The following is a 27,189-nucleotide window of genomic DNA, read 5'->3' on the forward strand; positions in this document are numbered from 1 at the left end:
TGAGATTAATGCATTTATTCCAAGTAATTAACACAATAAAAATAAAGTTAAACTTGTCCAAGTCAACTCATAAATCTTTAATCTTTTGAACAAATGTACAACCCAAAACATCACACTATGGAGGAAAAAATGGGAAAGGGAGAGGTAGAGGGAGGAATACATATAAGTGTGGAACAGAGAAGGAGTACAATCCCAAAACAAGCTTCAGATCCTCTACCTCTTCAGAACAGAAAATGGCTGCTAAATAATTTGCACAAAGTGTCAGTGGATCACAGTACAATGAACAAAGGCCATTTCAAAAACAAAAGGGACCCCAAAAGCATATCTGCTCCTGGCACTAAGCCATGAATAAGCCTTACCGATTTGTTGTCTTCCAAAAGTGAGCCTGGTAGATTTTCTTCTATGTTTACTGAGGTCATTTCCAAATAGGTTTGTGGATTAGCAGGACCAGCTCAAGAAAGGGCAACAGAATGAAGGAAGTGTGGGGACTGACATGCCACAAGGAAATAAACAGTAAACAAAAGGGCTACTCACACTGCATTTCAAACAATGTTAAGGCAGGCCCATCCAAATGGAAAGCCTAAGAGATGAACAATCCTTCCTTCATCAGTAGTTTTCCATTTCAGCAGGCTTTCTTGTCTTTCTCCCAGAGATCCATCAGCTGCCCAAGAAATTGGGTGGGAATACAACACAGCAATTGGAGAAGTCAGCTCTGTCTCCCTCCTCCCCCAGAAATGGCAGAGTCAAAGCCAAATACAATCAAAGCACACTAGGTGGTGAGCCAGATAGACATTTGATTTTAATGACAAAGTTGGAGAAAATAAATTGGCAAAAAAAAAAATAATAATAATAATTAACAGAAAATACTTTTTTTACAGATATGTATAGAAATTATGATTGATTTGTCTGGTTTCTTAAGGAAAAAAGGAACGGAGGTAAATTTTTTAGCTTCCATGAACATTTACTCTAAGATGCTGACTGCATCTCTTAGTGTAGGTTCCAGATGAGATCCAACTAGTCCTGGGTCACCTGGGCACCTGATTTCTAGAAGCCAATAGGATTCATCCACAAGTAGCTCTGAACGTGCTTTCTCAGCTGTGAACACTGGATTCCGTGTGGTCCTGGAGCGCATCAACAGCAGCTTCTTGTGCAGCTATTTCCTGAGGGATCGTACTGCCTCCGGCTACCCGTTCCCTTGTATGGGACCCTGAAGCCACAGATTTTACCACATTCAAAGGGTTGTCACTATATTCATCTACTTGAGGAACTGCTACTTCCGTGATGGATGCATTCGGTATTTCTAGCTGCAGTAGTCCCATCTCCAGGGAACTACACTCAGGAGGGTCACCTGGCTCAGAGAGAGGAGAACATATCTTCTCTTTTTGAACTCCAGATGTCCGTGTGACAAAATCAACAAGGTCTGGAAGGCAAGGAGATGGCCCAAGGCATAAAGGATTAATTGTTTCTGATTCCAATCTGAGTGAATCTTGTTTCTCTAATTTAGATGTTTCTTCTATTTCCTCAGGCATCATTCCTCCTGCTAACAGGTCCAGGGCCTGGTGTGTTCCCTCTAGGTTCCCCAAGCCAAGGCCAACATTTTCTATAGGAAGTCCAGTTTTCAAAATGTTAGGAGCGATCCTCCCAGTTCTGGGATTAGATGAGTTTTGTTCACCCTCTGCTCCAAAGTTCAGCACCAGGGTTTTGGGAGAATCTAAGGGAAACTCAGAAAAGGATGGTATTGGTTCAAAGTCGGTGAGAGCGGAGGGATTACCTCCTAGAGGAGACACAGAATTTTCTTCACATACTTTCTGAGACAGGGCAACTGGGGATCTATGTGCTGGGTCTACCCGAGTATTGCAGAAATCAACACCAATATCCCCCAGGCTTCCCAGGGCAGCAAGCTCTTCTACTTTTAAATCTGTAACTTCAAAGTTTTCTAAGGCCTTGCTCTCTATTGTCACTGTTAGTTCTGGATGGACATCTCGAGGCTCCAGGGCTTCTGCTTTTGGTTTCTCTGGGCTCTCCCAGGTTTCTGGATTCTTGTTCTCATCCCAGTCAGTCAGTTTATAGGTCATTTTACCCTGCAAGTCTTTTGATCTTTCTCTCTTCAGTTTGAGGCTTCTGTACCTAGAAGTTCTGGAAGCTGATTCTGGTGCTGAATTTTCTAGCCACTCCTCACTACAAGCTGGGACTCCTTGCTTCTGTTCATGGTCTTTCAAGCACATATCTGATCTGTATGGGGACTGAAGAAGCAATTCTGGGGCAGATATTTTCACATCTTGTGGGTTCTGGAGTAAAGACCTAACTTCTGATGGAAATGAATCTATTTTTGCCTTTGTGGAAGAGACAGTTTGTGTCTTCAATTCAGGTACTACTTTACCTTGAGTTTTACTTTCTGTTATCAATTTCCTGGACTGTTTAGCCTTTTTGTCAGTCCTATGCAAGTTGGGCTGTTCTACTTCTTCCTCCCACATGCATCTGTTCCCACTGTTCAAATTAGAGTCCTCTATGCTATTGGGCCCAACATTGATATCTGTTCCCTCTCTCACTGTCCTTTCAGAGAGTTTCACTCCTTCTTCTTTTAGTTCAGTGCTTGTCTCTACTTCACTTTTCCCACAGTCCTTAGGTTGGTGGAGCTCCTGGCTTTGCTGCTTACTAGATTCCCCAAGGTGGGTTTCTACCAACTTCTGAGATTGCATGGTATGACACTTTGTATCTGACAGCTCAGAGGCTGGCTCCACACCTGGTGGCCCAGGGTCTCCCAGGTCAAGTTCAATTTTCCTCACTGGAGCTACATCCTTATTAGCATCACTCTGGAAGGAACCAGAGGCCCACTTGGCCAAAGTCTCTGTCTTTGGGGTAATAGTTTCATAAGGCCTGTTTTGGCACAACCTTGTCAGAGGCTGCAGGAAGCCATAGCTGCTGCCTCTGTTTTTGGAATCTACATTTTCTACAGCTGACAATCTTCCTAGGGACACCAGAGGTTTTGAAATGGGCTTTTCAGAGCTGCTGACCATAGGAGCAGAGACCAAATTTCTACCTGAAGGCAACTCCTCTTGGGATGCACTGCTGTTCAAAGTAGAAGTGGAAGAGGCATCTGAATTTTCAGCTCTATTTTCCCCGTTGGCTAATGGACCACCACTCAGCTTAGTCTCAGGGGCTCCTTTTCCACCACTACTATAGAATATGTCATACAGATCCTTAGCATTGGCTGTGGCTAAGCATGAATTACGCTTTTCCAATTTTTTGGCTTGTTCACTGAACACACTTGAAAGGGGAGGTGGAGGACGCACCAACACAGAGAATAGGGTCTGGTCCCGGTCACTCTCACTCACCCCAGGAGCCGTCTCATCAGAAGGAATGGCAGTAGGCTGTGCTGAGGCCATGATGGCTACCGGTAATACTGGGTTCAAAATGTTAGGACCCAGGAAGCCAGGGATGACAGTGTGAGATACAGCTGGGTTTGATTTCACTGGAGCCAAAATAGCATTTGCTTGGGCAGGAGAGGGGGAAGCTGGATGAGGTATAACTGGAGGTGGTGGAGGTGGCGGTGGAGGTGGAGGTGGAGGAGGTGGTAGCATTTGTTCAGGTATATGTGATGGCTCATTCTTTTCAGCCAGCACCATTTTTTCCTCTGGAGACCCTTTCAAAATCACCTCTTCCCCTCCAAATGCTTTAGAGATGATGTCGGGAGGCAAGAGGAGATCAGCTGAAGACTCTTTAACCACTGGCAGAGGCTTAGCAGTGGTTCCAGAAGATTTGATGGATAGAAACGTGTTAAGCGGAGCTGGCTTGCTTACTGTGGCTGAACCTGATTTGCGGAGGACTGTGGATGGGATGGGCAGGTTGGGTCGGATCTTAGTCTGGGTTGAAGTTGTCACTACAGGCATCCAAGGACTAGTATGTGCAACAACAGTTTTCCCAGAGAGTTTGATTTTGATAGGCTTTGTCTTCCCAGGATCAGCTTTGCCATCCTCTTTGTCCTTACCACTTTCCACAATCTCTTCTTTGGGAATACTTGGGATCACTAAACTTTTTTCCTCCTCTTTTTCCGGCTTCTTCCAGCTGAATTTCCCAAAAGAGGAAGATATTGGTGGTTCTTTCTTTATTTCTTCTTTTAATTGGAGTTTGATGCTAGGCCTCTTTCTATTTTCAGCCTTTTCAGGGGAGTTTCTACCCTCAGAAAGCTGGTCCTCTAATTCCTCAGACACCCTGTCGTCCTCCTTTACTTCCTTCATAATCTTTGCCTGTTTTTCTTTCTTCTCTTCCTTTGGTCTCTCACTGAACTTGCGCTTCAGCTCACTCTGCCGCCGCCGTTCTGTCTCTAGGACCACGGCCAAGCCAGCCTGGCGGTCCAGATTCCGTCGTTCCTCATACAATGGGTTTTCAACCACATATTTCTAGGGAAGAGAAAAGATAAAGGCTCAATAACTGGGCAAAATACTTTAAGAGAGAAAATTTGGCCCTACCACTATTAGAACTCATTTAATGAAAATTCTGAGTCACCTTCCTCAAGGATAAATAAATGGTCCTCTAAGGTTAGCATTTCTTACTAGGATTGAGAACCTCCTTGTGGTTATACAGAATTTGAAGTGTTAAGGACTTTTTCTTGCTCTGAGCTTGACAACATCAAAAGGATTACTGTAGAAAGTAGGAAAACTCCATAGGCTACTACAAAGACCAACCTTATATTTCTCATTGTGTTGATAACCCTTCACATGTTGCTCTCCAGAAATTGGATCCCCCAAAAATTCCTCACAGAGCTGGCAGTAATATCCAGTGATGGGAATCAGAAACTCAGAGCCTGCAAGAAGTAGAACAAAGTCAAGAAAGTAAGTCATTTCTACCCAAGATGACAGCAACCAAAGGAAATCCCACTTCCCTTTTGCAGTAAAATGATTAACAGTATAAAGGACTTTACTCACTTTCAAGTCAGAAGGAGCATTTAGAATCTCAATGGTGTTTTTCCAACTTAAAGCCTAAACTCAGGACCTCCATCCCTTCTACATTTTGGGAACACTAACTGGTTAATCCCCTAACTGGTTAATTCAGGAGTTTTCTGTGCCAGACTCATTTCTGTTGCTGATTCTCCTCAAATTCCAACTAGCACTAAGTATCTTAGGAGATTTAAAAATTATACTCCCCAAAAGCCCAGTACCATTTGTATGAGAATCTCTCATGTTGGTATTAATTACTTAGAAATTTATCTTCTACAGATATAAAGGATGTAGAAGCACTGACTACTTACAAAGGTAAGAAACTGAGAAGTTTAAAGACAAAGAAACTTTCTATTTCTCAACTTAGCCCCTAATAACAACTATTCAAAAATATTTTATAGTTCTTAGCTAAAAAGGCAGTTATTTTGCACCTCTTACTGTTCTTTTTCCCCTGGATTTCAAATAAGGTTTTAGTACATAAGTCAGTGGTGAAGAAAGTCATATTTTAGTCCATGTGCTGCCGAAGCGAGCACAAAGAAAGTTTTATTTTAGAGTGGTATGTGTGTGTTTAACATCTGTTAAGATTGTTGGCCATATGGGTAGAGATTGTTCCTGTCTTATAGCTCTCTTTATTTCTTTAGGACCTAGTTGTGCACCTGGAATACAATATTCCAGCTTTGCTAAAAGTATTGGTTATGTTTCACTCTATGCTGCTTCCTTGCACCTTAATTCAGGGATACCTCTTCCCTGACTGAATGTAAGGAAACCACAAAAATGGCAGGGAGGAAACTTACCTTTTGCAGGAACAGTTATCTTGTCAGTGCGCTTTACAGCATCTTGCTTGGCTTCATTCTGGGTCTTTGAAGCCCAAGGTCTGTTGTAGGGATCCAGTGTCTATTTGCAAGAGGCAGAGGCGCTCACACACAGCACTAAAATCTCAATGACCCACTTTTCTTTTTCTCCCCAACAACCAGGGGGGACCAGAAGCCCCCAGCTGCCCACCCCCACCCACTCTGCCAACTGTTTAAATGGAAATCACCTGTGGAAAAGGTAAACATATGTTAGAGCAAGTACTAGCAATGGATAAAATGAAACAAATAATCAGGTACTCAAGGAATCAAAAGAGGCAGCAGCCTCACTTACACTTGCCATGGTGTTTAGTTACAGGCAGGTCCCCTGGACTGAGCCCTGGGGATGATGTCTCCTTTGTTGGTACCTCTTGATTCTTCAGACTGGGGCTCCTGCCCACATGAGAATGTTGCATTTTCCAGCTTTGTAATACAGATGGGGGTATAGGAGTTTGAGGGGAAAGAGGGCAAGAACGGAAATAACAGAGGGCAAGATACCTACCTGTGTGTGCTTCTTATTGTGCATATGGGTGAAGAAGTCAAACATGGTCCCACAGATGGTGTTGCAGTCTTTGCACCAGTGATTGCCAGCATCATAATACTCATAGGCAGCAACAGGCTGATCAGACTGCTTAGCTGGCTGGGGGCTCTCAGCAGGCTTGGGGCTCTTAGTATGGGAATTCTCACTGTTTACCTTTGATTCCTAGAGGGGGAAAAACCTGTACTAAGGAGGAATTCAAGACAATCTAGATCTGTCTTCCCTCAGAAAAAGCAGGTAGCTACTGCAATAACGGAAATAGGACCGTATGATCATATTTCTGCTAAAACTGCCTAAAGCTGCACAAACTGGGAAAACCCCATGAGAAATCTGTCTGTAAGACTCAAAGAGAATTAATTTGATTCCAGTGTCATGTCATTATGAAGAATAAATCATAATGACATTATATTTACTTATATATCTGAAAATATCTAGAAGAATACTCAGGATTATGGAAACATTGGCTGCCTCTGGGGAGGAAGGTAGAGAACAAGAGTGGATAGGAATCTTCTATAGTATCACCTTTGGTAGACGTTAAATGTGTTACCTGTACAACTAAATACATTAGTTAAGTTTATCAACCATGATGACAACTAGGAAGGGAAGAGGAAATGGAAAAGGTAATTGACAGATTAAGCAAGTGAAAAAAAACAAACAAACCAGATGATAGTGAACTCTCTCATCACAGACACATCCAGTACAGAAAACTAGAGAACAAGGCTGGCATAGATAAAGGGGATAGTCATCTATTTAGGATAACTTACAGGAATCTGGGTAAAATGTTTCTAACTGCCTAAAATGTCACCATTAGAATTTAACATCTTTCAGTTAACAGGAATCTTCTTTTAAAATATATCAACTCTCCAACATTAAGTGATCAATAATAAATAATATGAATTCATTTTTCAGCAAGCTGAGAACAAGGTATTCAGGAAATAAGAATTCTGGATAATACTGGGGACTGAGGCACACAAAAAAGATAATCCTGGAACACAGAGAAGGTGAGTATGAAGGAGGTTCCACAGTAGACACAATCAGGGAAGGGAGCACCTGGAATATTGGCTGGTGGGGAAAGAAGACTAAATAGAGAAAGGGAAACAACTGAGATTTCAACAATAATCTTTCCCATTTACAGTCCTATTCAAGGGTCACTAAACAGATCATATCCAGCAGGTAAGGGATGGGCACATGCATACACTGCTGGTGAGTACTAACTGACACCACCTTTCCAGAAGACAATTGAGGAACACAAATTATATACCTCAAAATTCTTTATACCTTTGACCAAGCAATTCTATTCCATGATATTTATCCTCAGGAAATTAGGTCAAACTACAGGTGATTTAACTGGTTAAACTGTTATCCATACAACAATAAAAATAAGGTTGCTAAAATGGTATTATATAAGTCTATTTATTGACATGGAAAGACTGTCACGAAATACTACAAGAGTAAGTAACAAATACTTTCAGACTGTGGTGTTGGAGAAGACGCTTCAGAGTTTCCTGGACTGCAAGCAGATCAAACCAGTCAATTCTCAAGGAAATCAACCCTGAATATTCATTGAAAGGACTGATGATGAAGTTCCAATATTCTGGTCACATGATGCAAAGAGTTGACTCACTGGGAAAAAACCCCATTGCTGGGAAAGACCGAAGACAAAAGAAGTGGGCGGCAGAGGATGAGATGGTTAGATAGCATCACCAACTCAATGGACATGAATGTGAGCAACTATCGCCCACTAACTCTGGAGATAGTGGAAGACAAAAGAGCCTAGCATGCTGTAGTCCATGGTTGCAAAGCGTCAACATGACTTAGCAACTGAACAACGAAATAACAAAATACATTTGAATAGGACTTCCCTGGTGGTACAGTGGATAAGAATCTGCCTGCCAATACAGGGGACACCAGTTCAATCTCTGGTCTGGGAAGATTCCACATGCTGTGGAGCAACTAAACCCAAGCACCAAGCACTCCAGGGTCCATGAGCCACAACTACTGAGCCAGTGTGCCCTGGAGACCATGCTCCACAAGAGAAGCCACCATCATGGGAAGGCCATGCATTGGCAATGAAGAGTAGCCCCCACTTGCCACAACTAGAGAAAATCTGTGCACAACAACAAAGAGCCAGTGCAACCAATTAAAAAAAAAAAACAAACAACACAAATCTATTAAAAGATGTATTTGAATAATCAATACAGATATGTGACTAGGCACAGAATGTTAAATGTCACTTTATCCAAAAGACTTTCCCTAACTACTCCATATTCCTTAGCCTGTTTTCGACTGAACCACCACCACCACCACCACCAACTACATAGTTCCTTTTTATACTTCCCATATCTAAACACTGTCTGGCACTTTTTTGGAGACCAAGAAATATTTATTAAATGAATGAACAGAAGAAGGTAATTTGGAATAATACCAACTCATTAGTAACAACTGTGTCTAAGTGAATGGAACTATGGAAATGTGCATGTGTTTACTTTTATGAAATGAGCTATTTAAGAGAAAGAAAATCAAACTAACCACACATTTTAAAAAGAGGCAAAGAAAGAAGAAAGACCAAAGACAGGTAGAAAACAGAGCTTGCAGAGAGAACATTCCTTATTGCTGAAATGAAAATCAAATTGCAACATATTCTTGTTAACTTCAGAGAACATTCTCTCACTCAAGTCAAGATGATAGTTTATCATGGGGTTGGTGCCTAAGCGGAACCCCAAATAATGTATAAGTCAACTACAAGCTCTTCTCCCATCAAAGGCCCTGAACTCAGTGGTCCTGGTATAAGAAAATAGTCCTACCTGGTTGAGAAAGAGAACTCTCCCAGGAAGACATAAAAAAATTAAAGCTTGGCTGACAGAGAATACAGAGTATCTTCTTCTCTAACCCCAATATTAACTGACCATCTACTATGTACTAGACATACCGGATGTCATGGGAAAACACAAAAATAAGTTATACTCTGTTATTCTCAAGAAGCTCTCATTTAGTGCAAGAGACAGGCATGAGTTTAATCACGCTTTCAGTAAGACAGAATGAAATACATTTTATAAAGGAACAAAGTAATATATTATGGGAATGCTAAAAAAAGGTCTGACTCAATCACAGTGGAATTCAGGAATTCTGCACCGAGGAGGGGAGTATTCAAGTTGGGCCTTAGTGGATGAGTAGAGTTGGGAGAAAGATCATTCCAGGCTAAGAGGATTATTAATGATTTCCTGAGAGCTATCTATTTGCTATGTGGCAGGTACTGAACTGTGTACTGGGGACTATACTGGAGAATGAGACAGATATGGTCCCTGATCCCTTGAACCTTAAAATCTAATTGGGGAACACATGTAATAATATAATTACAAGGCCATAAATGCTAAGAAGGAAAATGAAGGTATGAGAGTGTATATGAGGCAAATTTAACAACCTGGAAAATCAAGAAAGGGAGTCAGGGAAATAATTTAAACTGAAATCTGAGGATGAATTTGAGTGAGAACACAGGGTAAGAAGAGTAGTAATTAGTAGGAGGAGAGGACACAAAGACATTAAAGATGATGAAACATTTATGGAATGAAAATGCCAGTAATGAAATTACAGAGAGCAAAGGAAAAGTAAGATTTGAAATGAGGCTGAAGAGGTAGGCAAAGTAGTATCATAACCACTGGCTGAATGTGGAGAAAGAATTAAGAGAGTAGCAGTACAAGCAAAAAAACTTGAAGGTGGCTTGAACTTGGATGGCAACAGAGATGATGAGATGAACGGAACTGAGATTTATTTTGGATGGAGAACTGGCAGACTCTGTAATCGTGTGGAGCAGTTAGGAAGGGGGAGCACTAAGAATGCTTTTCCACTTGTTGGCATAAAAACTGTTGGACAGTAATGTCATTCACTGAGACAGGTAACAAACAGCAGAGGAAGAAAGATTAGAGGGAGGCTGAGCACAATCTTAGTTTAATTTAGAATACATTGATTTTAAGGTGTTAGAGACAATCAAGTGGAAATAGTGAGTAGTCTGTTGGACACTCAGACTTGAACCTTATTAGAATCACCTGAGCTAAAATATAAAACTGAAAGTTGTCAATATGGTATTTCAGCAGAGGACTGAATGAAATGAATGAAATGAATGAAATGAAAAAGCAGAATTCTGGAGACCTGGGCTAGAACTGAGTCCTGAAGAACTAAAATATTCAAAGATCAGGAAATTAAGCACAGCAGCTAACATATAAGAAGGAAAAGAAATGTGATGGGAGCCAAAGGAAGAAAACAGTTTTTCGGAGACAGTGGTTCCTTGTATCAAATACTGATTTAAGAACTGAAATTTGAGGCTGTTCAACATGGTGGTGACCTTGTTGCTAAACATGAACCAAAAAGGATTTCAAGTTGTGAGAAGACTAGAAGCTAGACTGAAGTGAGTTAAGGTGTAAATGCTAGATCCAGAACATGGAGGGCCCAGAATTCTACTTTGGAGGCAATGGGGAACTGCTAAAATTCTGAAGGACAGTACCACGATCTAAACTATGTTTTACAAAAATAACTAGCAAGAGTAAGAACAGTTTGGAAAAGGAAGCTAAAAAAATGGTTAGTTAGAAGGCTGCTTTAGGAGTCCATGGAAATAAAAGATACAATAGAAATGGAAAAGTTGAGTCATTACCTTGCAATTGGAAGAGGAGTTTGAGGATGACGACACTTTTTCTGGGCTCTTGGATTTTTCTGCTTTCCCAGTCTTCTCTGTAGGCTCTCTACTGTCGCTTGAAGACTTCTGAGATTTATCAGAAATGTTAATTCCCAAGATCTGAGCCACTTTGTCCAGTTCAGACTGCTTTTTTTCTGCCTCTTCTGCCTCTTGTCGAAGATCTGCAATGTCCTTCATAATGTTATCCTGAAGCCGACTCACCTCTACTAGGAGTGGATCTTTGTGACCATCCTTCTCCCTTCGTTTCTTACGCAGCATTTCCCCTGAGTAGTCAAATGTCAACAGAAAGAAACACAGGAAAATTAACAAGCCATTTTTCAGTCATAAATACTAATTCTTAAGACTTTATGCTCATAAAATGTCTCTCCATGAAACATCCAAAAGCAGGTGAGACTTGCCCTCCACATGGGCCGGTTTAGGTGATGCTCCTATGGAAGTAAAGGTTGAGTGATTACATTATCTCTTAGGTAGGGGTTATTAGCTAAAGATCTACGGACAGGTTTCAAAGAGAGACTCCATGTATCCCTAAAAGGGTATATACAAGTTTATGTGCATGTGTCCTCCAAAAAGGTTAATATATGCTGTAACTGTAACACATGCATTCTGTGGCTGTTCTCTTCAGAGAACCAAATAATTATTCACATATTTGACTTTATCTGATTTAAGGACCCTTCACCAACACATCCATTGAGTTTTACATTTTACCGTAAGTTCATCTGATGTTATTTCTTATTTCAAACTTCAGATTCTCATGAATTAACCCTCACAGGATTAATAACTAAGCTTCTCATTCCTAAAAAGTCCAAAGCCAAACAAGAAATTACATCTTCTCCCACTCTCTGCTCTTCTGTTATCACCAAGTTGTCATATTCTATGTTCTTTCCTTAGTGTATATATGAAATCCTAAAAGCACTGGTGAAGAGGTATACTCAACAGAGGCATAATGGAACATCTTTTTGTGCCACAATGGAACATCTTTCTGTTGTGGGTGTATACAACATCTTTTTGTGTACACCCACAAATCAAAAAATGATAGGGATACATCAAAAGGACACAAGACATGTATAAACCTATGGCTCATTTGTGTTGATGTATGGCAGAAACCAATACAACACTGTATCATCCAATTAAAAATAACTTTTAAAAAAAGGACACAGGAGTCAACTTAAAGGGGCTCTCATTGGCCAAATTTGGGGCAGTTTGAGCATAAAGATAAATAATAATAGTAAAATATTATATAAATGGATAAATGGGGGAGGAGGGGTGGGTAGAAAGCACCTCCTCATAGTAGAAAGCTAACCAATTAAGGTAAATGGAATGATGAAATTAGAAAATTACTATGTAACAATCAATAACTGATTTGGACAAGAAATCATCAATGAATACTAAAACTAGTGGGCCAAAGTCTGAAGAGCAACTGAGTTATTTACACAGTCTCAAAGTATCCCCCCATAAGATACTTACTAATTGAAAAAGGTAAAATAGTAACCTTACAGTGGAGAAACTTGGCAGACATCATCTTAACCAAATGATCAAAGTTGACATCACCAGCATGGGACAAATCAACACCTGTTACGAACTTAGCATCATTTCTGTGATGTTCCTGTGCTAAAATGCACAACATGAATTTAATCATAAGGAAACATCAGACAAATCAAAATTAGAGGACATTCTACAAAACATGTGATCTCCTCTCAAGATTTGGGAACTGTTACAGATTAAAGGAGACTAAAAGAACATGACAACTGAATGCAATGCATAATCTTTAATTTTCTTTTGCTTCAGGACATCGTTGGAACAAGTGATAAAATATGAATAAGATTGGTAGACTGGTATATTACTGTTAATTTTCTAATTTGGTAAGTGTACTATGGTTATACAAGTGAATTCTTGTAGTCAGAAGACACACACTTGGGACCTTCCTGGCGGTCCAGGAGTTAGAACTTCCCACTTCCACTGCAGCGGACACAGTTGGGGAACTAAGACCCCAATCCCTGGTTGGGGAACTAAGACCCCACATGCTGCATAGTGCAGCCAAAAAATTTTAAAATCTTTACAAAAAGAAGAAGATACACATTTAAGTGTTTAGGATTAAAGGAGTATCGTTCTACAGCTTATTCTTAAATAGTTCAGGAAAAATTACACCCACACCCACACACACAATTGAAAGAGAAAAACGAATATAGCAAATATGGTAAAATGCTAATAATGGAAAACACCTGAGAATTCTTTACACTACTAATGCAACTTTTCTATAAGTCTAATTATATCAAAATTTTTTTGAAAGTGAAGCCTCAATGTCAATGAACCTGTTTGAGAGTCCCCAAGGCTCTTCATTTGGATCTCTTACTAAAGTTACAACAAAAGGGCAGCCTAGGAGTGTCTGATACCTTGCTGTTTATGAAGCCGCTCCAACTCAGTTCTAAGATAGTACATCTTCTTCTGGCGAGCTTCACGGTCACTTTTCAGCTTTTCCCTCTCTTCAATAACCTGCAAAATAAAAAATGGTAACAGACCCTTTAGCCTACAACATCCCCCCTTTTCTATTGTTCTTTTCCAGAAAGCATCATACTAGATAACATCTGAATGCAAGAGTACAAACACCTGCACGCAGAGGCTCTGACTTTATAACGAAGATGATTATTTCATTCCAATTCAAGTCCCAGAATAGAATTATCCTTTCCAGAACTGTATTGACTGGAAACTACTATTTTTGTAGAAGCACTACACTATTAGATAGTAGTTCTGAGTCCAAAAGGAACCATCAAGAAGGGAATGAATATGTGTTGTGGATGAAGCACTGTGTTAGTTGCATTGTATGTATCATCTTATTTAATCATGATATTATCTCTTTCACAGTAAGAAAACTGAGGTTGCAAAAGACTAAGTAACATACCAAAGATCATATAGTAAGATGATTTTAAATCCAGGTATACATGCCCTAAAGCCTCTGGTCTTTCAACTATACTACTATCACCTAACGGGAAAAACAAATATGGCTTGTCCATAAGGAACTCAAGTGAAAACCCTGTGTACTGTCAGCCCTGACTTTAGTACTAGGGTCTTAAAGGTAAAGGAAAGGAAAAGCACTAGTCTTCAGAGAGTATCTCTGCAGTCTTAGGTTTTGTTGTATGGAAGTTCTTCTCTTTCCCAAAAGACTTCAAAAAAACAAACAAACAAAAAACACAAAACACTGAAGTTCAGGGTACCCAAGTACAATGGAAAATTAAGAGGTGTTTTTGGTCTTCTCAAGGATTAGCTAAATTTCTTTTAAACTAGAAAAAAATCAGATTAGCCTTCCAATTTCACCTTTTCTATTTTTCTCCTCAGGTCTTAATTATTTTATTAGCAAACCAAATTAACACATATTACAATTTTATGGTCCTTAGGTCACTGTGTTTAACCAAGTGAGTTGTAAGCTATCAAGTACCTTTAAAATAAACAGTATATATTAATTTTTCTATTCAAAATTCTATTCTGTATTCCTCACCTCTATGTAATTTTTATCTACTGCTTTAAAACATCTAAATTATTATATCTTTACCCCAGCCACTGCTTGCTTTCTATAGTCAAGGAACCCAATGAACCTTGACAGTATAAAAACTAATTTAAAAAAGTGTCATAAAATATATTATTATTCCTGGACTCTAAGTTAAACCAGAACAAACAAAGCTTATTTCTTGGTTTAGTCACCAAGCAACAACTAGTCAACAGTTTTTAAACTCCATAATCACTACAGAAAAAAGATCTAAAATTCACTGGGATAAAACACAGATTCCTTGATTTCTATGGAAATCAGGAAAGGAACCCAATTTTGGTTCCTCACTCTCTGATGAGTCATACTGAAGACTTCAAGGCTCCCAGCTCCTACCCATAGTGTACTAAGGCTGGTAATTGAGATAGAGAAATAAACTTAGGAAAAAGAAGTCTAGCAATCACAGTGGGACCTAGGGCCATACTTTAGGCCAAATGAGAAAACAGTAAAAGAAAAAATTATGGTAATAACAGCAGTCTCTAAAGACTGCCTTGGACCTTGCAAATTTTTAGCTCCCTCTAAAAGACAAATACAAATTTATGTTAAAATAGAAGATGCAGGCACAGGAGGCCCAAAGCTAACACTCACCTTCTGTTTCTGGGAAGCACGGTTCTTCTCATCAGAAATCTTCTCTGGATTATATCTGATGAGTGATGGGATGGACACATGGACAGGCACTTGGGCAGTAGGAATTGAGCCCAGCACTGACTCCTCATGCTTGGGCTCATCAGGAGTCACAGTGGGGATCACACGGAGGTTGGGACGGCTGCGGGTAGCTTGTTTGCTAACTGGCACTGTCCTGTGTGAGTCTGGTAGAGGGTGATTTGAGGGTTGGGAGGCAGGGTACATGGGCCACCTTGAGGCTGCATATGCCATGTAGTGCCTATAGGCATCAAAGGAAGCAGGGGGAATGGCAGGTCCCTGGTAGTTTGGAGGTATCCGAGCTGCAGCAAACTGAGAGGCCCTTGGCACATGAAACTGAGATAAAGAAGCAGGGTGCGGAAGTCTAACTGGGGCAGATGGGGCTGATGGCAACATGCACCTGACTGCAACAGATGACTGAAACCCACTGCCAACCACCTCAGGTCCTACAATATGACCCATTGGATGGTCAGACTTTAAGAACGGGGGGCTGTTTTTTGTGAGCAAGTAAGGGTCCACAGGGGAGACCTGGTGTGGACGGGACACTTCTGGGGAGTGGGTATTGCTATGGTGCACCTCCACGCTCTCCAGTCTGTGAGGATCTGCAGAGCGCCGATCAGCTGAGAAACGGCGGTCAACGGAGGAACAGCGGTCTGCAGGAAAGTGCCGGTCAGCAGAGGAACGGCGGTCAGCAGAGGAACCTGACGGCTTTTTGCCATGAAGTCGTTCCTGTGTGCGTGCAGCCAGTTTACTAATCTCGGCTACCCCAATATCCAGCCCTATGGTCTTGAGCAAGTCATGAATCTTGGCATATTCTGGATTGGTCTCTTCTATTGATTCTAGCTTTACAGTTGGAGCTGAAGAGGGTAGGGAGCTTGCCTTCTGCCTCATAACTTCACTTTCAGAGCTCCCAAGGGGCTTTGGTGGAGATTCTGCTTTTAAATCCTCTTCTTCATCCCCATAGAGAAATTTCTCCTCATCCTCAATGTCAGGGAAGCTAAGTCGCCTTTTTTCCTGCGTACTGGTAGAATCTGCTAACATGCTCAGAATGCAGGAGAAACCACTGCCATCCTGGCTAGCTCTCTCGTGAGGAAGCAAGAAGTCTGTGTGTCGCTCTGGTCCCTCAGCCTTCATATCCAACTTTTCCTTGTGGCACAGAAAACTTCCAAACTTCTCTCTGAGGGGACTGTTGTCTTTGGGTATCCCAGGGAGGGGGCCCCATTGGTAGAGGTTGCCCTGAGATTCCTTCAGGGTAGTCTCTACCATAGTTCCCTTGTTGTTTTCAACCTCTGAGGCAAAAGCAGCAATAGCACCACTTAGTGGAAGAGATGAGTGTCCAGAGTAAAGAGGATGATCCTGGCTGGAGCTGGTACTGCTGGGAAAACTCTCAAGCTGCAAAGATAAACATAACTAAATTAGCCTCTACATAGAATCTCAGAAAACTAGTAACTGAGATTAAAATAAATACTTTGTGATTCTTGAATTAACAGGGCAAAGATACATGTGGATGCAAGGGAGGTCCTTAGCCAGGTTCAAGATATGGTTTCCCATTTCTCCAGATGGTTCTGCTGTAGTAAAGGGAAATAGAAAAGAAGGCAGATTGAATCTTAACTTTTGCCCATTTGTTGTAGTCTTTAACAAGGAATCTGAATTCAAAAGGACTTTAGAGATGCCCTAGCTTACTTGCTTTCTCTTTTTATGAATCTTCAAAAAAAAAAATACAAGCAGAGCTACTTTGACGACTGAAGTACAGTCAGGAAACTCTGATCCCTAACTGATCAGTCTTCTCTTACTTTCCTAAGTGCCCTTAGGCACTTCAGAAACATTTAGCTCCTAGGAGAACAAGTAAAAACAAGTGCTCATGCCTGACCATCTTTCCGTAAGTGAGGAAAAAATATCAAGGTCCAGAATGGTTAAGTGACTTGTCTAAAAATCGCACAGCAAGTTGGTGATAGACATGGATCCAGAATTAGAATTATCTGATTTCTGCTCTAGTGTCCTACCACTCACACATTTTTTCCTCTCTTTAAAGAGATGAGGAAAATTCAATCAGCTCCTCCCTTTGCTTTCAAGCTTCATTTCCGAGAAACCTATATTCAAAGATCCTACAGGACTAGCCAACTTAGAGGAAAAAAAAAACTTTATATAATAGATACTCTCCAAAACGTCTGTCTAGAAAGCCTGTGTGCTTAGTCACTCAGTCATGTCTGACTCTTTGCAACCCTATGGACTGCAGCCCGCCAGGCTCCTCTGTCCATGTGATTCTCCAGGCAAGAATACTGGAGTGGGGTTTGCATTCCCTTCTCCAGGGGATCTTCATGACCCAGGTATTAAACTCAGGTCTCCTGCATTGCAGACAGATTCTTCCGTGGTCTGAGCCACCAGGGAGGCCCCTTAGGAAGCCTAATACATAACAACAGAAGCCCTCTATTACTGCATTATGAAGCCTACAATTCCCTTAAGAGTCCTAAAAGGTACAGCTCATAAGCATAACAATGTTACGCCAACATATATTCCAAAGATACCTTAGGGACACAGCCCCCAGGAAAGTAACTAGGCTTTAAAATATTGAGAGAAACAAGCAAGACACCCTAGAAGAAACACAGCATAGACCTGCAAGGAAGGCTCCATGTCCACCTCAATCCGCTTTTTCAGAATTGACTTCTTGGGCATCACAGATACTTCCTCAGGCCGATGTAAAGAATATCCTGGCTCCGATGCTGTTAGGACACCTGACAATCCAGGGATGGGACAACTAGTGCCGCCACTATCAACTCCCACCAGCTCCTGACTCAAGCTCCTACTTCGTTCCTCCTCTTCCTCTCGTTTTCGCCTGGCGAGGTCCAGCTCTCGAAACTCAGGGTCTAAAAACCTAGGGCTTGGGCTCCGTCTACGCTGTCGATAGTTGCGAGTCCCTGATGTAAAACTCGGGTGATCACTTCCCATGTTGTGCATCTTCTCTGTGTCATCATAGCGGGGCCGTTTGGCCTCCCGGCTACTTTCCTCAGGTCGTATAGAGTAGGAGCCTTTGAGTTTGTCTCTATTCCGTTCTGTTCCCCGCAACAGATCATCATGACAACTGATATGAGGACTATAATCAGATCGATGCAGGAAAGTTTCTCTTGCTCGGTAGTCCTCATCAAGTTGTCCCAAGAAGGGACTGAGAGGTGCCTCCTCCCGGGAAATATATCGTTCAAGACCTCGAGAGCATTGGGAGCTTCGAGTGAAGACAGAATCATCAGTCAGGTCATCCCTGAGGAAAGAGACAAGCATCACTGAATATAATGGACTTGGAAAGAGCAAGACCAGACAAGGCTAAGAGAGACTGACATCTGGCAAGAGGGCTGTAGAATGCTTAGAACAAAAGACAGTAATCATGAAGTCAGAACAAATCTACATATATACATGCAACATTTCTTCTCCCTTTTCCCAGAGCATATGCAGCTGCAGCCTCTAACCAATGGAAGAGATTGCTAATCTATCTGGACAGAATTCTTTCTTTGATTAGACTTTGGGGATGCAGAGTCTCATGCAAAGGTCTTAGAGATGTGAAAATACCACTACCAGACTACAAAGAGTCCTGGTCACACAACTTCACACTAGCTCTTTGCTACTAAAACTTTGGTCTGAATAAGCAACATCAGTATTTCCCAGGAACTTTTTTTAGAGATGCAGATTCTCAGGTACCACCCTGCATGCCGGGTATAGCCAAAAAAAAAAATGTTAAGGTGTAAAACAAAAACTGTAAAAACAAAATTTGAGTTAGAGCAGGCCAACTTTACCTGTTTATATTGTCAAATTCTACAGAATATTTCATTTGGAAAAAAAAGAGTTTCACTGTGGGAAAAAAAATTGTTTTTAACCACTGATCTATCCAATTGGCACGATTTTCTTGTAAGTTTTAGAAGGTTCTGCAATTGCTTCATTTCACTGGATCATATATTAAAAACCACAAAACTCCCTCACAGTCTGTTTTGTTATACTCTTTCCTGCCTTGCCTGAATATCCATAAGCATTTTGTTAATCTTGAGCCCAGAAAAAAAGTATGTGAAGGTTATCTCACTATATATTTCTATTAGATTTATTATAGAAATAAAAAGGTCTTAGACTTTTAAGGCATGAAGGTAAAAATACAGGATGGAACATCTGTCCTTTCAGCTCAGATCTCTATACCACATACAGTATCCTAATCTTCTGGGGCATTATGGTCACAGAGCTTCTGTTTTTGCTGTTTAGTTGCTAAGTCCTGTCTGATTCTTTGAGACTCCATGGACTGCAGCCCTGTCAGACTCCTCTTTCCATGGAATTCTCCAGGCAAGAATACTGGAGTGGGTTGCTTTATCCTTCCCCAGGGGATCTGTCTGACCCAGGGATTGAATCTGCATTTACTGCATTGGCAGATGGATTCTTTACCACTGAGCCACCAGGTAAGCCCCAGGGAGCTTCTACTGCCCCCTAAAAGTTTCTGATTTAAATCACAGAAACAAAGATCCCCTAGCACTTCAAGCTTTTCTGGTGGCTCAGTGGTAAAGAATCCACCTGCAATGCAGGAGACTTGGGTTGGATCCCTAGGTTGGGAAGATCCCCTGGAGAAGGAAATAGCAACCCTCTCCAGTGTTCCTGTCTGGGAAATCCCATGGCAGAGGAGACTGACAGGCTGCAGTCTATGGGGTGACAAAGAGTTGGACACAACTGAGCAGCTAAACAAGAATGAAGCACTTTAAGCATACAACTTAGAAAAACTTACACGTCACTCACATTTCAGAGTGAATTACTATCTACAGGATGGTAATTATTCCTGTCTTCTACAGTTTCTAGGAGCTATTTCTGCTTTTTTGAAGTTTCGAAAAATGACTTTTGTTTTTTTATGACAGTTGTTTTCCTATTTCTGGGACTAAAGTTAGTAGAACATCAAAGAGCTGCTTTTTCTCATTCACTAGCACAGCCCTTGTTCAGTTTTACACTGAGGTTACAGCTATAAGTAACTTTATGAAAGACTATAAAGGATAAATTTTATCACCTCTTCTATAAGAATGTCATCTATGGGAATCGAGGTTCCTGTTACTCACCTCCTCCCCAAGTATTTAGGGAATTTTGTGGTCTCAATGTACTATGAAATAATAGGAAAGAATGAGAATGACCAAAGATGATCTCTGAAATCAAACATAAATAGAGTAAAATATTTTACTTTGCAGGTCTGCCAGCCATAAACACATCTTTTTTCAGGGAGGAATGTCCATGAGTTGAGTCACTCCACTGCCAAAACACCATCTATATACATAGTCTCTGATCACATTAGCATAGGGGAAAATTACAAGCTCCATGGCTAGTAGGCAAGTTCATCCATTGCTCCTATATTCAGCTTTCTCCACCAAGAGACATACTAGCCTCAAATCTAATCCAATATTAAACATCGAGAAGCTAGAAATAATGAAATGGCTCTCAGAAAGACTCAATCCAAACCTGCAATCTCCTGCAAAAGGAGGCAAAAACCAATAAAAGGAGGAATAGAAACAGTTAAAAGAATGCGCTAATGTGTAAATACAGGCAGAAATCAGGTTGCCTGTTAGAAGCTCATGTCCTCCTTCCCTAGTTTTCCCAAAGGATGAGAGAGAACTGACTGCAATAAAAGTGAGTCCTAAAAAGGGCCCCATCTCCTGCAGCTCAGAACAGTCCAGTGACAAACTCTCTCTGAAAGCTTTGGTCAAGTCCAACTCTTTTCTTAAAAAATTGACTGAATGATGTAGGTGATGGGTACCTAGAGGCTCACTGAACTATTCTACTTTTTCTGTGTTTACAAATTCCCTTAAGCAAGTTAAAAAAAACCAACACATATGTCCACAGAAGTTTGTACACCAATATTCACAGCAGCATTATTCATAACAGCCAAAAAGTAGAAACAACTAAAATGCTATCCATCCACTCAACACTGGTAACAGATAAACAAAATACATATACAATGAAATTATCAGCAATAAAAAAATTGAAGCACTGTTATATGTAAAAACATGAATGAACCTTGAAAACATTATGCTACGTGAAAGAAGCCAGTCACAAAAGACCACACATTGTATGATACTATTTATATGAAATGGCCAGAATGAATACAGAAGAAGGTTAGTGATAGGCTGGGGGGTGGGTAGGTGAGACTAAGGATAAGGCAAAAAGAAAAAATTTTTAATTGATCACAGTGGTATATGTACAACTCTATGAATATACTAAAAATCACTGAACTGTACACTCTAGATGGGTGAATTGCATGGTATATGAATTATGGCTAAATAAAAAAGCTGCTAAAAAATGTATATGGTAAGAAAAAAAAGGTTCTCCAGAGCTCAAACTTCCCATTATTTTCCTGTGCTGATTCCTCAAAATGCCTGAAGAAAGCTGTTGTGTTTCTGTCTTTTCCCTAAGGCAAGTAACAGGGAAAAATCCTACTCCCTACATCAAGGCAAGAAGGAGTCAGGAGATGAGACTACCATGAATGGAATGTATAATGTGCAGAATACTCTGATAAACAAGGGAAATCAACCTCACATCTACACTTATTCAGAAACTCAGAGTCTTCACACAACCTATTCACACAACCTATTCACACTTCCTTTTCAGAATAAGTTACAGTCCTGCACAGAGAACTGCTGTGGTGAGGAGACTGACAACCCTGGCAATCTGACTGTAACCCAAACCTGGTATAAAATTTAACAGATCGAATATGGGAAGAGAAAGAATACAGGGTCTCAGGAAAAAATAAACACACACCTACATACAAACGATGGAAATGGCCTGCTTCACTAGCTGAAGACTGGACTCACAGTCAGGAAGACACTTTGCGAATGTCAACGTTCGTATGGCCTGGTTTTAGCAGACAGTAATTATCGACACAAAGCAGATTGAGCAAGAGTGCTGAGGGCAAAAAAGTCTAAAGAATGGCCTGGAACCTCCTTTTAGAACCTTAATCTCACTTTCTCTAAAATAAATTTCTCTCTCTGAAATAGGATTCAAGGGAGAAAATTACTACCTTAAATACAGAGAGGAAATTTTTTAATTTTTATAACTTATAAACAGACAATCGTTTACCTGAAGCACGCATGCATAACAAAGTTTATGGAAAGGGGAGCTGACACCCTAGAACTAGCAAGAGGAAATGCTAGTCACACCAAAACCTGAGCTCCTAAGGAAGGAAGAGAATCACATCATGCACCACCTACTCGGACTGCCTGCCTACTCAATCATCTCCCAAAATAGAAGCAGCTAGAAGGGCATGGGCTGTTGCCTCAATTAAGTGATATAGTCACATACCTTGAAGCTCTATCTTCAGAAGCTTCAGTGTTATATGATTGTCCTGCCTTGCTTCACTGCATTGAATAGCCACTGAAGCTTTGAAGTAAATATTACCAAAGGGCAGCACTGGTCCTCACACTTCCTGCCCAGCTGTCCCCTACCTGCCTGCCTATATTCTGTGCACTACTTCACGGAGAGTCACAGTTTAAAAGAACATTATATTGATTTACTGCTACTGCTAAACATTTGTGAAAACTCCCAATATACTTGGCAGAAACCGTTAACAGACATGGTTCTCAGCTCTCAGAAAGAGTGCTTTCCCTGCACTCCCATTCTAGCTCTTTTACTTTTGCGAGGTGAAAAACATGTAATGCGTTATTTACTTCCCATACATAACTAAGTTCCTAGTACCTGAAATCTATATTTAACACCCTGTGGAGTATATTTGCCCTTCCTTAGCCCTCAGTGGTTGTAAAGTAATAACTGAAATTAAACATTTTTAAAGATCTCTAACTTTCTATTAATGCCTATATATGTGTGTGTGTGTGTGTGTGTGTATAATAAACATGAATTTATCTAAACCTTTTCTGAATCTATATATATTTCATCCTGGACAAGCTAAAAAATAACACCATTTAAACAAAGATTTCTAAGGACTTCCCTGGTGGTCCAGAGGTTAAGAATCTGCCAGTCAATACACGGGACACAGGTTTGATCCCTGGTCCGGGAGATTCCATATGCTGTGGGGCAACTAAGCCAGTGTACCCCAACTACTGAGTCCAAGCTCTAGAGCCTGTGCTGTGCAACAAGAGAAGCCACTGCAGTAAGAAGCCCGTGGGTTGCAACTAGAGTAGTCCCTACTCAATGCAACTAGAGAAAGCTCGATTGCATCAATGAAGACCCAGTGCAGCCATAAATAAGTAGATTTCCTAGATATCTTATTTTGTTCAGAACTTTCCTTTGCAGAAGGGACCCCCCTAGTTCCACTATTTTAGAATCTGTATCATCTCAACTGTTTTTAATTTGGGGGACTGTTTATATTCCCTCAACTTCCCCCTTTCCAGTTGGGGCCAGGATGACCATTTTTTTTTTGGCCATGCCATGCTGCACTCAGGATCGTAGTTCCCTGGCCAGGGATTGAACCCATGCCTCCTACAGTGGAAGCACAGAGTCTTAACCACTGGACCACTAGGGAAGTCTTAGATCTTTTAAAGTCTTTTTTTCTACATAATTGTTTCAGCAACAGAGTCTACCCCACTCTTTCCAATGTAATACTTTGTACTGGACATAGGGCATAAACTTCAGTGCTGGCACCACCCTTTCAAATACATCATTCAGAAAACAGCAACATTTCTACCTTCAAGTACTCATATGAAGTGCCCTGTCTCAGATGAAGCCTACCTGTCTGCATCCTCCAGATTTTCCACTGGTGACCCCAGTCGATCACTAAGCCGCCTCCGTTCTGGTATGCCAACACAGAAGTGGTCATTGCCAACTGTGATCCGTAAGCTCTGTTCCAAAGAAGAGTCAGATCTCAGACCAGGAGAGCGTCTCTACAAGAGTAAAAGATAGTAACAGTCAATAGGGTCAAGACATTCCTACACTCAAACTGTTCTCCTTTCTAAAGCTATAGTCCACAGGGTGAGAGATGATTATGGTAAGATACTACTCCACAAATAAAGGATTTTAAAAAAATTATCAAGGACTTCACCAGTGGTCTAATGGCCTGGGTTCCACTTCTGGTTGGGGAACTAGATCCCACATGCCACAATTAAAGTATTCCCATGCTCCAACTAAGACCTTGTGCAGCCAAATAAACAAACATTTATATATATATATATATATATATACATATACATATACACACAGACACACACATACACATTTTAAATTATCAATTTCTTAGATGAAAGTCCATACTTCCAATCCTCCTAAATTCTTTAATTTCCTGGCACCAGGAATGGGGCCAGAGGAGTAAATTAAGTCTGCTACCAGAATCTTTACATTTCCACTAAAGGAGACAAGCCAAACACAGGTTAAGAAAAAAAAATATTTCTGATGGCACTGTGAAGTGTTATAAAGTCATTAAAACATGATAATATGAAAGACTGGGGAAAAGGAGCTACTTCAGATAAGATGATTAGAAAAGGCTTTCTGAGGTGATACCATTTAATCTGGAGCCTGAATGATGAGATATCAGTCTTGCAAAGAACAGATGGAAGATGTTTCAGGCCAAAAGAGCATGTTCTATAATGAACTTAGCATGTTTGGGGGAACAGAAATGTGGCCAGCATGACTGCAGTGAAGTGACACAAAACAGGCAGAAGCCACAGTTAGGAAATCTGGATTTTTATTCTTAGTTTAACAAGTCACAGAAGGGGTTCAAGCAGGGAGTGACATTACTACATACTTCCTCTAGATGCTCACTCTGTTCACATCCTCATCTTCAGGTCTTTATTAAGAAATCACCTTCCCAGAAGGCCTTCTCTGGCTACCTTACCAAAAATTGTAACTCCTTTCTGTTTTTTCTCTTAACACTTAATCATATTTAACATGCCAAGACATTTTACTTCTCTTATTATCCAACTCCCCCTGTCAGAATATAAGCTCTACTAGGGCAGGGTTTTTGACTGGTTTGTTCATTATTATATTCCCAGTGCCCAGAACAGCATGGTAAGGGTTCAATAAATATTTCTCAAATACATAAAATGGATGTCTTTAAAAATCATTTTTATTTCTAGGTATAGAAAAAAACTGGATGGTAACAAAAGTGGAGTGTAATGGAGCCTAATGCAATAAACTAAGCAAGAGATAATAAAGTTTAGATAAGAATGATGGCAGGAAGACAACAGTTTGGAGGATGTATTTTGGAGGTAGAGCTGATAGTTTGATAGATGAAGTTATCCCTACAGACTGGGAGAAGGGAGATGATCACTGTTTCTGGCTGAGCAGCGGGTGATGTCATTTACTGAGACAAAAGACTGGAGCAAATAGGTTGTGCATTGGAGAAGAAAGGGGAAGTTATGGAAACTCATTGTTTTTTGTTTTCCTTACTTTCTCTGTAGTGATTAACATTCAGACTATCATACTCAGCTATGAAAATCTTAAAATCTTAATAAGTCAATTCACCTATGACCAGAGTACCCAAATACTGTTAGAGAGCCACTAAATAAAACAGAAACGTTGTCACCTTTTTTAAAGGATTGGTTAACTAATAATAAAAAAAAATACCAAAACACCAGATCCTGCCCAGAGGCTCTACTAACAGAGAGATGCATGAAAAGTCAGTATTACCTCTAAACTAACCTTCTTAACCTCATGCTCTGTCCCTTCAGCAGGAAAACTTAACAGTTAAATTCAGGGTATTGGGAACCAGGTAAAGAACTGAATCACACTCCACTTCTTACAGGCATCACCTTGATTAAGTTTCTTAAATCTCTGTGAGTTCCTCAGCTGTTAGATAAGGAGGAACCCTCCCCGCCCCCCGCGAAAGGGCGTGAATGTTCACAGAGAACGTGTAAAGTGAAGGGCTGAGCATCAATCCTGCCACACAACTAGGTTAAGTGGAGGCACCTATTACAACGACTGTAGATACCCATACTTCGATTTCGGAGAAGCAGCTCCAACACAGAGTACGAACAGGTTACATTCTCTCGGTGTACATTCTCTCGGTGTCTACCCTGGGAACTGTCTAAGCCACCCTAAGTCGCCACAAAGAGATTTCACCCTTTTCAGATCCAGGGCGCAGCTCAGTTCTAGCGGGACACACACAAAACCATCCAACTCTAAGGACACCAACTACTGAAAAAGTACCAGGCACACGGCGTGGAGGAGCTTCCCCTCGCCCGGCAAACTTTTTCACACCTCACACCGAGGGAGAGAACCAGCCTATTCCCAGGAAACGCAGCACGGCGTCCCAAGCCGGCGCCGGCCGCGTCCCGAATCCGTTATTGTGCAAATGAAGTTCCCGGGGCTGACCAGGAACCTCCTGGTTCGGGCGTCGCTGAGGGGGCCCATGGGGATGAAGGGCCTTCCATGTGGGGACCCCGGCCTGGAGGCCTCGGGTCGTCCGGGCGGCGGGCGTTTCTGAAAGCGGGAATCCCGGGCGAGGGGGCTAGAGCACAGAGTCCGGGTGAAGGGGTGGGATTACCCGGCTGCCGCTGTCGCCTGGATGGTCTCCGCGGCCGTCCCTGGCGAAGTCGGCGCGGGACTCCCCCCGGCTGCTCCCTCGGAAGCCGGCCGAGCCCGGCGGGAAGAGTCGTCTGCCCCGCGGCGGCGACGGGGAGCCGCGACGGGCCCGCGGCGGGGACGGGGAGCCGCGACGACCCCGTGGCGGGGACGGCGAGGCCCGGCGGCCGCGGGGCGGAGACGGGGAGGCGCGGCGACCCCGCGGAGGGGACGGAGAGGCCCGGCGGCCGCGGTGCCCTGAGGGAGAGCGGGGCCGGCGAGCCGGCGTCCGCGACGAGGAGGAGCAGGAGGACGGCGGTGAGGTGCGGCGAGCCGGGCCTGAGGAGGAGCCGGAGCTGCGGCCGGTGCGCGGGTCGCCCCCGCCGCTCTCTTTAGGCCGGTGTGAAGAGACGGAGGAGCGGGCGCCGCTGCGGTACATGGCTCTGGCAGCCGCGGCCACGGCAGCAGCGTCGACCTGGGGGCGCCCCGGACGCGGGCCCCCAGCGCGCCGCCGCAGCTGCAACCCCGGCCGCCACGGCCGCCGTGCGCCGCCC

At 41.9% G+C, this 27,189-nt stretch overlaps 2 protein-coding genes across 4 annotated transcripts in view; both read right to left on the minus strand.

Moving 5' to 3' along the window:
- The window catches only part of CRIP3 (cysteine rich protein 3), a 28,844-nt gene extending 28,354 nt beyond the window's left edge, over window positions 1-490 (minus strand). For all 3 annotated transcript variants that reach the window (XM_070778023.1, XM_070778025.1, XM_070778022.1), the window contains exon 1: window positions 360-490. The gene's annotated coding sequence lies outside the window, so the exon portion shown is untranslated. The remainder of the gene's footprint in view (window positions 1-359) is intronic.
- ZNF318 (zinc finger protein 318) lies at window positions 1-27,189 on the minus strand. The gene is made up of 10 exons (XM_019985199.2): window positions 26,619-27,189; window positions 23,870-24,021; window positions 17,801-18,440; window positions 15,134-16,579; window positions 13,401-13,500; window positions 10,969-11,273; window positions 6,288-6,488; window positions 5,732-5,831; window positions 4,686-4,804; window positions 1-4,400 (listed from the first exon to the last, which is right to left on the minus strand). Exons 1-10 carry the CDS (start codon window positions 27,072-27,074, stop codon window positions 1,092-1,094), a joined length of 6,828 nt encoding a protein of 2,275 aa, XP_019840758.2. The 5' UTR covers window positions 27,075-27,189; the 3' UTR covers window positions 1-1,091.

Source organism: Bos indicus, chromosome 23 (genome assembly GCF_029378745.1).
Source record: "Bos indicus isolate NIAB-ARS_2022 breed Sahiwal x Tharparkar chromosome 23, NIAB-ARS_B.indTharparkar_mat_pri_1.0, whole genome shotgun sequence".
Classification (NCBI taxonomy): Eukaryota; Metazoa; Chordata; class Mammalia; order Artiodactyla; family Bovidae; genus Bos; species Bos indicus.